Consider the following 13157-nt stretch of genomic DNA (forward strand, 5'->3'; position numbering starts at 1 on the left):
ACATACTTTGTTTCTTAACTTATTATTTACCCGTTTACCATATATATCTATACAAAATGTCATTTAACATATTAAAATAATTGAAAAGTTAATATAATACAAGAACACAAAGGGCAACACAATTACAGGGCAACACACTGGGTGTGTTTTCTTGAGGATCACTGGGGAGAGCAAGAGTTTTGGTAAAGTTTTGTTTCAAATATCAACAGATGTGATGCATTTTAGAAAATCCTTACCCTACCTTTAATCCTATTGGACCCTTTTTTGTGGTCAGTAAATGTGTAATTCATAAACTCTTTTGGGCCATGGTATTAGGCAAATACAACCTTATATGGACAACAACATCTAACATTTTTGCTTACGCCATCATGTATTTATAAAAAAATGAATCCACAACAAAGACAGAGGGGGAAAAAAGGAATGTGGGCAATACTAAGAACCCCCTTACTGCTTCTATATGATTTAACAGGGCAAGTTGCAACCAGGTGATGCTAATCATCAGCTTTGATGAATTAATGATCAGCAGGTGTGACTGACAAATAAAAGAAACACCATATTTTGCAAAGTCTAACCATGCTTTTGTGTGCCTTTCTTGCTGAAGCGGAGCCGTCGTTTATTGGCCTGCATCAATCCGAGCCTTGTTCAGTGTCCACTGAAGTGCCCGCCTTGATATGCTGATACCGTAATTGCTCAGATTCATCAGAACGGCTTTGAGATGATCCTTTGATCTTGGATGACCTTCAGAAAAGAAAACTACGTTAAGATTCTGAAGGAAGACATGAGGCAGTCAGCAAAAAACATGACGGAAGGCATTGGACTTTCCAACCTCACAAGCAACTGAAGAGCTCTGAATTAAAAGTAAAAATTTAATGAAAAAAAAGTAGCAATTGTTAAAGGGGACCTATTATGAAAAACACATTTTTTCTTGCATTAACATATATAAAATGGTCTCCCCTCACCCTGCCAACTCAGAGAAGGAGGAAAGCAACCAAATTCTGCAGTGTCTGTGCAGCCGCCCGGATGAGCCGTCCAGTGTGATGTGGATCTACGAGCCGTTCAGATTCTGCTCCCTTATGTTACGTAACGAAAATTTACATCGGTTGGCCTCCGATGCGTGAAACCACGCCCACAACTAACTCCGCCGGCCGGAGCTTCCGCCATTTTTTCATAGCCGTGTATCGCGTCATTTAGGCAGCCAATCAGCACAGAGCCTCATTATCATAGCCCCGCCCACTCAGAATCCTGCATAGATAATGAGGTTAGAGAATGGGAAGATAAAGACATGGCTCAGAGGCTGAATTTCTAATTTATTTAGCAAAAACAATCAAAAGCTTGTTTTTAAGACATTCAAGACCTGTTTAAAATAGGTATTAGATGCCATAATAGGTCCCCTTTAAGAAGAACTTTTTACACTTCAGTGAATCATGAAACAGGGTCAAAAACCCCTCCCCCTCTCTTATGCTTTCTGCTCTCACTATGGAAACTGAAGTTGGGAGGCATCATCTATCAAAACAGGTGTCTTTCTATTTTCATCTAACCATGTTTCTGCTAAGAACATAGTGCTGTCAAGAGATTATTGTGGCGGATAAAAATATGGCAGATAAATTATATATATATATATATATATATATATATATATATATATATATATATAAAAGCTTTATAAAGTAAATTTCTTTTTTTTTTTAACATACCTGAACAGATGCAGTCCTAGCCATTTACATCCACTTGAAAAGAACATTCGCCAGCCTCTCGGTCACAGACGTGCTCACGCATGGGGTGCTCTCCTTGAGTTTAGTTTGGGGTAGAACGTTGCTGTGGCTCGATAAATCGCTAACATTTTTGCTGCTAACGTTAGCTGTGGCTGTGCTCGCGACCGGGTGCTTTGCCTTTATGTGGTAGGTTAAACTTGAGCTGCTTCAGTGGTAAGCAAATTCCTTTTCACAAAGAACACATACAGTATCTACCTTTAGCCACGGTGCCGTCTGGGCATTTTTGAAATGTAAATATCCCACTGGGATATTCCACTGGACCAATAACTTTCACGTGCTGCTCCATTTTCACTTCTCTTCTCCGCTATTCAATGCCTACCAGCATATGCTAAACAAGCCCAAACACAGTGACAGCCAATCAATGTTCACTTCAAGGTGGGACTGACCATTGTTTTCCACCCACAACTCAAGTAGGCCTACAAGACGCCCACCCCACAAACACAGATTTTATAATAAAGGCAACTTGCAAACAGAAAAAGAAAAGTTAGAGATTAAAAAAATAAATTAAGCGATTAAATCACATAACGCGCTAAATATGCCAGTAATTAAATAATTGTGATTAATGCGCTAATTTGACACCCCTAAACATAATGTCAAAATTATTCTCAGAAATGAAATCATTGACTAAAAGTGTTTTTCCTGACAGAGATCTGATGTTTAACAGAGTCATCTCCACACCGGACTGTCGGTAAAGGTTCACTGAAAAACCTTGTTCAACAGATAAATGAAGTCTTCTTTCAAAATTTCTGATTGTTGCTTCACAATATCAAGGGCTCCTGTATGCAGTACTCGAGTTGTAAAAAAAAATCAGGGGGGATGGTGGATTTTATCATATGGGGACAGATAATTTGTGCTGATTACAAATAATATAATATATTACAAATAATAGCAGTGACCAAAACACCTGCAGAAATACTGCAGGAATGACATAGCAGCAGTTAAATGCAGCCTTCTGTAAACTTTAAATATCCACTGGCCTTACATCAAATACATCAAAACACAACAATAAAAAACAGTTTTCTGAACTTATCAATATGCCTCTGTCCTTCACAGGATAAGTAAAATGGATCACTGCAAAAACTCAAAATCTTAACAAGAATATTTGTCTTATTTCTAGTTAAAATGTCTAATTTTAGTAAAAAAAATCTCATTACACTTAAATCAAGACTCATCAATGGAAAAAACAACAATTTTCACCTGTTTCAAGTAAGTTTTCACTTGAAATAAGTAGAAAAATCTGCCAGTGGAACAAGATTTTTTTGCTTGTAATGAGAAAATAAATCTTGTCCCACTGGCAGATTTTCCTACTTATTTCAAGTGAAAATTTACCTGAAACAGGTGAAAATTGTCACATTTTTCTGGTTTTATTTTTCTGGTGATGACTCTAAATGTTGAAATAGCAGTAATACCACATTCATTGATGAAATGACGTCATAAGGGATGGAAAGGGGGGATGGCAATTTTACAGGGGGGATGATTTGGACTGTTTTTATTTCAGGGGGGATGCCATCCCCCCTCGTCCCCCCTCAACTCGAGTACTGCCTGTATGTATGATAAGGTTTTTCACTTTGGATGCTCGATAATCATCGAACATAAGTATTTTCTCCAAAATATCAGTGCCCATGCGATAGGTAAAAGAGAGTACTCTGGTGTTTTTCTTGCTGTGAAAGCATTCAATCTCATTCACAGCGTTCAGTCTCATTCATGAAAGGCCTTTCTAAAGACTGAAAAAAATGAACATAACATTGTCATTCTGTGGAGCTCAATGGTAAGCTGCTGAGTTAGGGGTTTCATGACGGGGGACACAGCAGTTCTTTACGTTTAGCCAGGTATAAAATGAAAGGGTTAAACCAGGTAGGCAAGCAGTTCAGGAGCAACAGCAACAACTCATCTACAGCCAACATGAGCAACACCGACATGAACATGAGGGGCAAGGTAAAAAAAATAAAGATATTTATGTTATAATTTACATTTTTAAATTGACCACTTTTTTTAATTAGTGCAACACGTTGTTTTTGTAGATCATCTTCTACGAGGACAGGAACTTCCAGGGTCGCTCCTATGAGTGCATGAGCGACTGCTCCGACATGTCCTCCTTCCTGAACAGGTGCAACTCCTGCCGGGTGGAGAACGGCAGCTTCATGGTCTACGACCGTCCCAACTTCATGGGAAACCAGCACTTCATGAGGAGGGGCGAGTACTCCGACTACATGAACATGATGGGAATGAGCGGTGGCATCAGGTCTTGCCGTATGATCCCCATGGTATGTTTAAAGCAAAGGGTCATAATGTTCTAACACAATTCTGATCACAATTGTTTGGAAGTTCATTATTCTGATATCCTTTCAAAACAGCATAGAGGCCAGTTCAGGATGAAGATCTTCGAGAGGGAGAACTTCCAGGGCATGAGTCATGAGCTGATGGACGACTGTGACAACATCATGGACCGTTACCGCATGTCCGACTGCATGTCCTCCCATGTGATGGACGGCCACTGGCTGATGTACGAGCAGCCCCAATTCAGAGGCAAGATGATGTACCTGAGGCCCGGAGAGTACAGGAGCTTCAGGGACATGGGAATGAGCGGCATGAGGTTCATGAGCATGAAGCGCATCATGGACATGTAAAAACCAACATGTTCATTACATCAAAATAACCAAAATAAATAAAACTTTTTGACAAAAGGTTTTTTGCCACTTCAGTCAATTTTGTGTATATCAGTCGATGACTGAGTTGCTCTTGTGTCAAGCATGTTTCATACATGGGTTACATTTAGTGATATTACCAAATGTTTGTTATTATTTTAAATGGATGAAACAGCACAGATAATAGATGATGTGAAAAAGCATATCCAACATCCATCCATTTTCATCCGCCTGATCAGGCACCGGGTCACAGGGACAGCAGTCTTAGACGAGATGCCCAGGCTTCCCTCGGCCCAGACACTTCCTCCAGCTCTTCCAAGGGGAGTCCGAGGTGTTCCCACACCAGCCAAGAGACATAGGGCCTGATTTACTAAAGGTTTGCGTGTGTAAAAACGTGTGCAAACTTGACAGCACCCGCAAACAGTCTCTCAAATGCGCAAAATAGCACACGCAATTCAGTTAGTACTTTTGCCCTGATGAATAATCAATTGTGGGATTGTGATTGCGTCTGTATTTAATACGTTCGAAAAGAAGGTGCTAATCTCCACATGCAAAAGGAGAAATATTTTATTTGAATGTTAAATCGAGTATTATTCAGCAAAAGGTTGCCACAGGAGGCACATTCATTTTTTTATTTGTGATAAATAAATCACGTGTTTTCATGGAGAAAAAAACTAAAAACTAAAAAACTAAACTTGAAAAACTAGCCCGCAAACGCACTAACACTGTTTGACTCATTCAGCTATTAACACTATAATAATCTCACGTAGATAAATTTGCCATTATTATTATTATATTATATTATTATACCCCGGTGTTGTGTCGTATTCAGCACCCCTGCCGTGAAAAGCACCCCCTCGTCTGACAAAAATGATATTCTCATTCCGTGTCACGTTCTGTTTAGCATCCAGTTTTGTGTTAATGATTCATGTTTAAATGCGCTCATGGATTCCACAATAGTCATACTTTCCCACAATCACAGTCACAGATAACAAAAATCGGGTAAATGGTTATTGATGTCATTAATTAATAGCCTGCTTACTGTGTTGTCTTCCATAATATTTGTAAATATATATAATATAAACTCCTAAGTACGTGTTTGTGTGAGTGTGTATATATAAATATATTGAAGTGTCAGTGTGTTGTTTTTTTTCTTGGTCTACTTATCATTGAATATACGAGGGGGTGCTTTTCACGGCAGGGGTGCTGAATACGGCACAACAATTTGCCTCTTCCACTAATATCTCTAACTCAAACTCGTCAAATTTCATTTTGCGCTTGCGACTATATCCTGCTTTCCATCCAGACTCTCCATGGCGCAAAGTTTGCGCCGCAAACCGTAAGACACGCAACACCTCATTTAAATACTGAGGTTTGCACCTGTTATCAATTGCGCACGCAATCTTAGTTGATCACCCGCAAAACACACAACAACAGCACGCGCAAACTTTTTCAGTGCACACGCAATTTAGTACTCTTTATTTAGGATCTTAGTAAATCGGGCCCATAGTCTCTCCAACGTGTCCTGGGTCTTCCCCGGGGTCTCCTCCCTGTGGGACTTACCTTGAAAACCTCCGTCGGAAAGCATCCAGGGGGCATTCGGTACTGATGCCCAAACCACCTCAGCTGACTCCTCTCTATGTGAAGGTTCTGCAGCTGTACACCGAGCCCCACCCGAGTGACTGAGCTTCTTACCCTATCTCTGAGGGAGTGTCCAGCCACACTGCGGAGGAAATTAATTTTGAGCCGATTGTATCCGCGATCTTGTCCTTTTGATCATTACCCTTCCACTTCCAACAATTTGAAGATATTTGCACAATTCAAAATATTTTCTCCCTGTTCTCCCGTGCCGGCTTCACTGTTGGCTGCAGTACCCCCGACGGCCGTCGTGGTGAAGGGTGGCGCTAGAGAGTCTCATTTCTTAAAAGGAGCCTCAAGCTCCTTTAAAGCTGTTCACTTGTGTTTTGCTAATTATAGAGACTTGGCCATGATGAACCAGAATAGATATCACCACAGGTGTAAATATCGGGGCCCAGACGCTGTCAGGGACCCATGAAGGAGGGAGAGAAAAAAAATACTTTTGTGAATGGAAGAGTCCGATCACCTTAATAGGCTACCTGTCAGTCATGTTAAGTGCATGATGACGTGACCTGAGTTTTCAGCAAGAAAAAAAAGTAAACAAAAGAAAGTAGACACAAAAATAGCGTAGCATCATGTTAAGCAAGCCCAAACAAAAGAGTGGCGCACAAAAGAGAAAAGCAAAAGACAGACAGGATGATGTTAAAGCAAAAATGACAAAATTAGATAAATGTTTTACGGCAACTGTGGAAAAAGCCAGCTTACCAGCTTCCTCCATAAATAAAACGGCATTGACCCGACCGCCGGGGGGCCGGGAGGAGACTTCCTCTGCCTTGCAGGGTGAGTGTGGGCAGGCACAACATTAGCCTATACACTGGCAACAATAGCAGTTCTCTATAGTGGCTGTGCACGTGTGTGTGCATGTGTGTGTGCATGTGTGTGCATGTGTGTGTGCATGCGGTCGACAGTGGATATAACCCTGTAACATTTTGTCTTAATGTTGTTTTTTTATTTATGTTTATTTTTTGCTTGTTAAACTGAATCAGATAAAAAATTAATTCAGCATCCATTGCTCATTTTGAAATTAAAGTGGAAACTTGATATAAAACATCTTTTTCCTTTTTAACAAAAAAAAGCCTTGGATGTTTTTATGCATTATAAGACATTTCATTAGCAAACTTTCTCACCAACACTTGGTGTGAATACTTGTGGGATTTTACATGCACAAATGAAGAAATTTGAACAAAGCAAGCTATAAATAGTAGTGTTTTTAGAACAATAATAAAATTCAGCCTGTGCAAAGAAAATAATTGTATAATTTTAATCAAAGTAAAAATATCACCAAGGCAACAGTGAGCCTGTCTTCCAGTGTTTGACCAAGAAATGCAAATGGTTTGGATTATTTTTTGCTTTTTTCCTCAATTTTACATGTTTGACTATAGGCACAAACAGGGCTGGACTGGGACAAAAAATCGGCCCGGGCATTTTGAGCCTAGACCGGCCCACCAGGTATTGATGGAAAGAAAATGAAGCCTATGAATGAAAACAAACGTTCTTGTGACACCGCTTGTACACTGTCTTGTTGGTGTGTATGTTCTTGTCTAATAAACCTAAACCTACACCATCCCCCCCAGTCCCGTTATAGATGTACTTAGTACTGTTTCTGAGTAGACCAGCAAACTTGTATGGCAAGCCGTTTTAACATTTAATAGCTAGACTGGATATGTGTTGCAGATATCTGTAATTCAATTCTTCCTAGTCAAAAAGAACATTTCAGATATCTACAATGATATATTAACCCATTTTAAACAGGGGGAACGCATTCTGACAGCGTGAAATACTGCTGTCAGAATGCGTTCCCCCTCTGTTTATCATGAAAGGATGCTCACACATCTTTCAAATTCATACTGCTGACTTCTTTCACCACCACAGATTCAGGCTGATATCATCATATTTGACCATTTTAAACAGGGTGAATGCAGCGCTGCCTCTGTTTTTACTAACTAATGACCATGAATTGCCTAAACAGTGAGTTCTTCCAATATATGTACACAAAGTCTTTGCTGCGATGACATCACTGTAGGTAAACATTTCTCCAAAAAGATTGATGTATTATTTCACCCACCCACTATTAATCACAGCATTATTAAAATTTAGTGACAATCACAAATCCAAACACCACTCTCCCTGTCAAAAAAGCAACTTAAATTTGGAGTTGCTAATTTAGTTTTATAGAATATATAAGATATTGAATATGAACTCATCATTCTTCAAATAGTATCAATAATAATATCAATTAAAGCTGCAAGCAGCGATGAACGGGGCCTCGCACTCACGGCCACTGCCCCCCATAAGCATATCAGAAATGACACCACCCACGACTTCCTATGTCAAACCATTAAAAAGTTATAGCAGAAAAAAGGGACAACCAATCAGAAGAAGGGGCGGGGCTAATTCAGGCCAATGAAGGTCAAGGACTCCATACAGAATCTGATGACACCACCCATGACTCTCTATGTCAAACCATTCCAAAGTTATAGCAGAAAATCGGGACAACCAATCAGAAGAAGGGGCGGGGCTAATTAAGGCCAACGAAGCTTAAGAACTCATTACAGAATCTGATGGCACCACCCACGACTCTCTATGTCAAACCATTCCAAAGTTTTAGCAGAAAATCGGGACAACCAATCAGAAGAAGGGGCGGGGCTATTTCAGGCCAATGAAGGTCAAGGACTCCATAAAGAATCTGATGACACCACCCACGACTCTCTATGTCAAACCATTCAAAAGTTATAGCAGAAAATCGGGACAACCAATCAGAAGAAGGGGCGGGGCTAATTAAGGCCAACGAAGCTTAAGAACTCAGTACAATTTCCCATGACACCACCCACGACTTCCTATGTCAAACCATTAAAAAGTTATAGCAGAAAAAAGGGACAACCAATCAGAAGAAGAGGCGGGGCTAATTCTGGCCAATGAAGGTCAAGGACTCATTACAGATTCCCATGACACCACCCACGACTCTCTATGTCAAACCATTCCAATGTTATAGCAGAAAATCTGGACAAGCAATCAGAAGAAGGGGCGGGGCTAATTAAGGCCAACGAAGCTTAAGGACTCATTACAGACTCCCATGACACCACCCACAACTTCCTATGTCAAACCATTCAAAAGTTATGGCATATAAAAGTATTCTAGGGGGCGCTGTTGAGCCGTTAGGCCACGCCCATTAATGCAAACCATGAAATATCAAATTTATCGCCAAGTCTGGCTTGCATGCAAAATTTGGTGACTTTTGGAGAACTATCAAATATGGACCAATCACATGAAGGGGGGGCACGCCTTTTGGCGTCTAGCGTCGCCACGGTAACACTTTTGAAAGAGAAAAGTAATGCGTGGTGTCGCAGGATGTAGACGCACATTTTGATGTATAACACACCTGGGTGCACGTTACGGTTCGGGCTGAATTAACTGCCGAAGGAATGGCATAAATCTCGCCAAAATGACACAATTTATTCAAAATGGCCGACATCCTGTTCGGTTTCGGCCATGGCTCCAAGAGACTTTTCTTTAAGTTGTGCCATGATACAGGTGTGTAGCGATTTTCGTGCATGTACGTCAAACCGTATTGTGGGGCTTGAGGCACAAAGTTTTCCGGGGGGCGCTGTTGAGCCATTTTGCCACGCCCATTAATGCAAACCATGAAATATCAAATTTATCGCCAGGCCTGGCTTGCATGCCAAATTTGGTGCATTTTGGGGAACTATCAAATATGGACCAATCAGATGAAGGGGGGGTGCGCTTGTTGGCGTCTAGCGTCGCCACGGTAACACTTTTGAAAGAGAAAAGTAATGCGTGTAGTCGCAGGATGGAGACGCACATTTTGATGTATAACACACCTGGGTTCACAATACGGTTCGGGCTGAATTAACTCTCGAAGGAATGGCATACATTGCTCCAAAATTACGCGATTAATTCAGAATGTTCAAAATGGCCGACTTCCTGTTCAGTTTCGGCCATGGCACCCAGAGACTTTTCTTTTAGTTGCGACATGATACAGGTGTGTACCAATTTTCGTTCATGTACGTCAAAGCGTATTATGGGGCTTGAGGCGCAACGTTTTTTCTGTCTGAACCAACCAGATGAAGGGTGGGCACGCTTTTTGGCATCTAGCGTCGCCACGGTAACGCTTTTGAAAGAGAAAAGTAATGCGTGTGGTCGCAGGATGGAGACGCACATTTTGATGTATAACACACTTGGGTGCACGTTACGGTTCGGGCTGAATTAACTGCCGAAGGAATGGCATAAATTTCGCCAAAGTGACACGATTAATTCAAAATGGCCGACTTCCTGTTCGGTTTCGGGCATGACGCCAAGAGACTTTTCTTTAAGTTGTCCCATGATACAGGTGTGTACCGATTTTCGTGCATGTACGTCAAACCGTATCGTGGGGCTTGAGGCACAAAGTTTTCAAGGGGGCGCTGTTGAGCCATTTTGCCACACCCATTAATGCAAACCATTAAATATCAAATTTTTCGCCAGGCCTGACTTGGGTGCAAAATTTGGTGACTTTTTGGGGACGTTTAGGGGGGCAAAAAGGCCCTCCTTTCGTCAGAAGAAAAAGAAAGAAAGAAAAATTCCTACAGATACAATAGGGCCTTCGCACTGAAGGTGCTCGGGCCCTAATAATAAGCCACGCGCTCTAATGTTGTGACTACTTCAGCCAGAGCTGCCTGGGAGACTTGCGAGGCCCTCTGCGGAATGGCCGAGGGGGGCCCCCGGCCATTCCGAAATTTTTTGGGTTTCGGAAATTTTTTGGGTTTTTCGGGTTGGATCGGGTGTCTATATGCGCAATTTTAACTCTCCAATTATCAAAATACTGGATACCTTCCCCTGCCTCATCATCATTTGGCTTGCCTCGACGCGGGGCCCCACGGCTGCTTGAGACCCGGTCGGATCGGTGATTTTTGTAACAAATTTATCAAACAAGCCTTTCAGAGAGACATTAAACTCTTCCATTTTCTTTCTTTTTTTTTCTTTTTTCATCCCCTGATGGAAATTTCCTGATCCTGTCTCGTTCTCTCGACATTGTGTGACAGTTTGTTCCACACTCCACCCGTCTGGATCAGAGCAGCTTGTGTCTGCGCTTGGTCTGATCAGTTGTATTGAACAACAGACACGCGCATCACTGCACATATATTTATTGATATGCACAGACTAGTACACATTTAGGTCTGTAATGGAACGTGACTGTTGATATTTATAAGGGAAAAAACAACAAAAAAAAGGAAGAAAAAAAAACAAAAAAAATTGAAAAAAAAAACAAACAAAAAAACGGCCCATAGCGCGAGGTCCCTTGGGCCGCGAGGCCCCTTGGGCCGCGAGGCCCCGTGCGGTCGCACGGTTCGCACACCCCTTGCGGCGGCCCTGACTCCAGCCCATAACAATTCTAACTCATCATAACCAATCGGCCAGTGGTACCAGGGGCCTGTACTACGAAGCGGGATTTGGGGTTAGCGAGGTAACTTCAGGTTTAACCCTGGGTTTTCAGGACTACGACGGTGGTTCACTTCTTACCGGGGTACATCGCCATGGTAACTTATGCTGAACAGCTAACCTGCTCCGGAGCAGGTTATGTTCGAGATACAGATCGCCGGGTATAAAAGCACCGCCCACTGACCAATCAGCTCTCTTGGAAAATGGCATGCCCTTTCGAAGAGAATCCAGTGGAGCTCGGTGCGCGGATCGTGAGAGGATCCCTCCGAAGAGAACGCGTATTCAGGGACCCTCCTGTCTTCTTCTTGTCATTTTTTTTTCTGTTTGCTGCAAGTAATGTCAATGCTATTTCATTGTGCTTTTGTATACTGATATCATCCTAAAACAGAGAGTGATAGAAACACTAAAGCCTTGTACTTGTTGTACTTCTAAGATATGAAAGTGAGCCTACTTACCGCTTTGAATTATGTTTTTATATTTATTTTTTATTTGCTCCCATGTGCGTTTCACTCCGCTGGGGTTGCAGCTGAAGTAATGAGGCTACAATTGTCATACACGCCATACGAATACATCTAAGCAACACATGCATTTAACAGAATAGACAACTGTAATTATAGTCAGATCTACTTATGCCCTATATGGGGCAGTGATGTTTATATCCCTATGAACTTACGCATTTATACAGTCAGCGATCTTTTGCCAGCTGTCTTTCCTGCATTTTGCAGCTGCAACTGTGTTGCTTTTTGCCTGTATTATATGCCTATACTCATCATATTTCCGTAAAATTATTGTTTGCTCTTCGCTACTGAAATAAGCGGCTCTGACAGCGGACTTCTCCATGCTTGCGATTGGTCATGCGCTGAAAACACCGCCCCTTTTATGTGCACGCGCTCATATCCAGATTGGAGAAACCTGGGTTATACCGAGTTGATAACCACCGTCGTGTGACCGCTTAGCGTGATTGCAATTGTCCGGGTTAGTGAATCTGGATATGGAAAAGATATCCTGGGTATGTTGAACTTGCTTCGTAGTACAGGCCCCAGTTGTTGTCAGGTAAAAAACAAAATCAAATGGACCGATCGGCAACATCCCCATCGGCCCACCGGGCAAATGCCCGGTATGCCCGATGGCCAGTCCACCCCTGGGCACAAATATGCACCAGGACAGCACTTTTATGAGAAAAAGGTGGATCAGGTAGCAGACCTGCAGTTTCTCCTTTTGTAACCTGCACAGATCAGGTTGTGGTGAAGTTATAATAAATGATAAATGGGTAAACTCGACTTGGAGAAGTCTTCAGCCTGCACATCAAAGCATTCTACATGATTTTGAAATGTGCCTGCTGGCTCGCTACCATTGTTTTAAATTTATGCCCAATGTTCAGCTTAGATCTGTGTTTGTTTCCAGAGCAGGACCAGCAGAAAAGCTGATCTCACCGAGGCAGAAAGAGGAGAAGAAAAGCAAGAATACTTACTTTCCATCAGTGGATAGTCTGCTCCCAATCCTCTCTGTCTCTGTCTAATCACCGTGGAAGCATGGTTTGTTTTGCGTATCCTGAAAATGAGTCTGGGTTGTCCAATGCTGAAACATTAGCTTCGCCTGCTAGTTTCCCCGACACAACAAAAGCTTTCCCTCATACCCCACATCCTCTTCTTCCTCAGCCAGGCCT

At 41.9% G+C, this 13157-nt stretch overlaps 1 protein-coding gene across 1 annotated transcript; it reads left to right on the forward strand.

Annotated features, from left to right (window-relative positions):
- The first annotated feature begins 3565 nt into the window (after positions 1 to 3565).
- Positions 3566 to 4456, forward strand: LOC133423803 (gamma-crystallin M3-like). Its single transcript, XM_061714086.1, has 3 exons — positions 3566 to 3707; positions 3794 to 4036; positions 4127 to 4456. Exons 1-3 carry the CDS (start codon positions 3609 to 3611, stop codon positions 4397 to 4399), a joined length of 615 nt encoding a protein of 204 aa, XP_061570070.1. The 5' UTR covers positions 3566 to 3608; the 3' UTR covers positions 4400 to 4456.
- The last annotated feature ends 8701 nt before the right edge of the window (positions 4457 to 13157 follow it).

Source organism: Cololabis saira, chromosome 23 (assembly GCF_033807715.1).
Source record: "Cololabis saira isolate AMF1-May2022 chromosome 23, fColSai1.1, whole genome shotgun sequence".
Classification (NCBI taxonomy): Eukaryota; Metazoa; Chordata; class Actinopteri; order Beloniformes; family Belonidae; genus Cololabis; species Cololabis saira.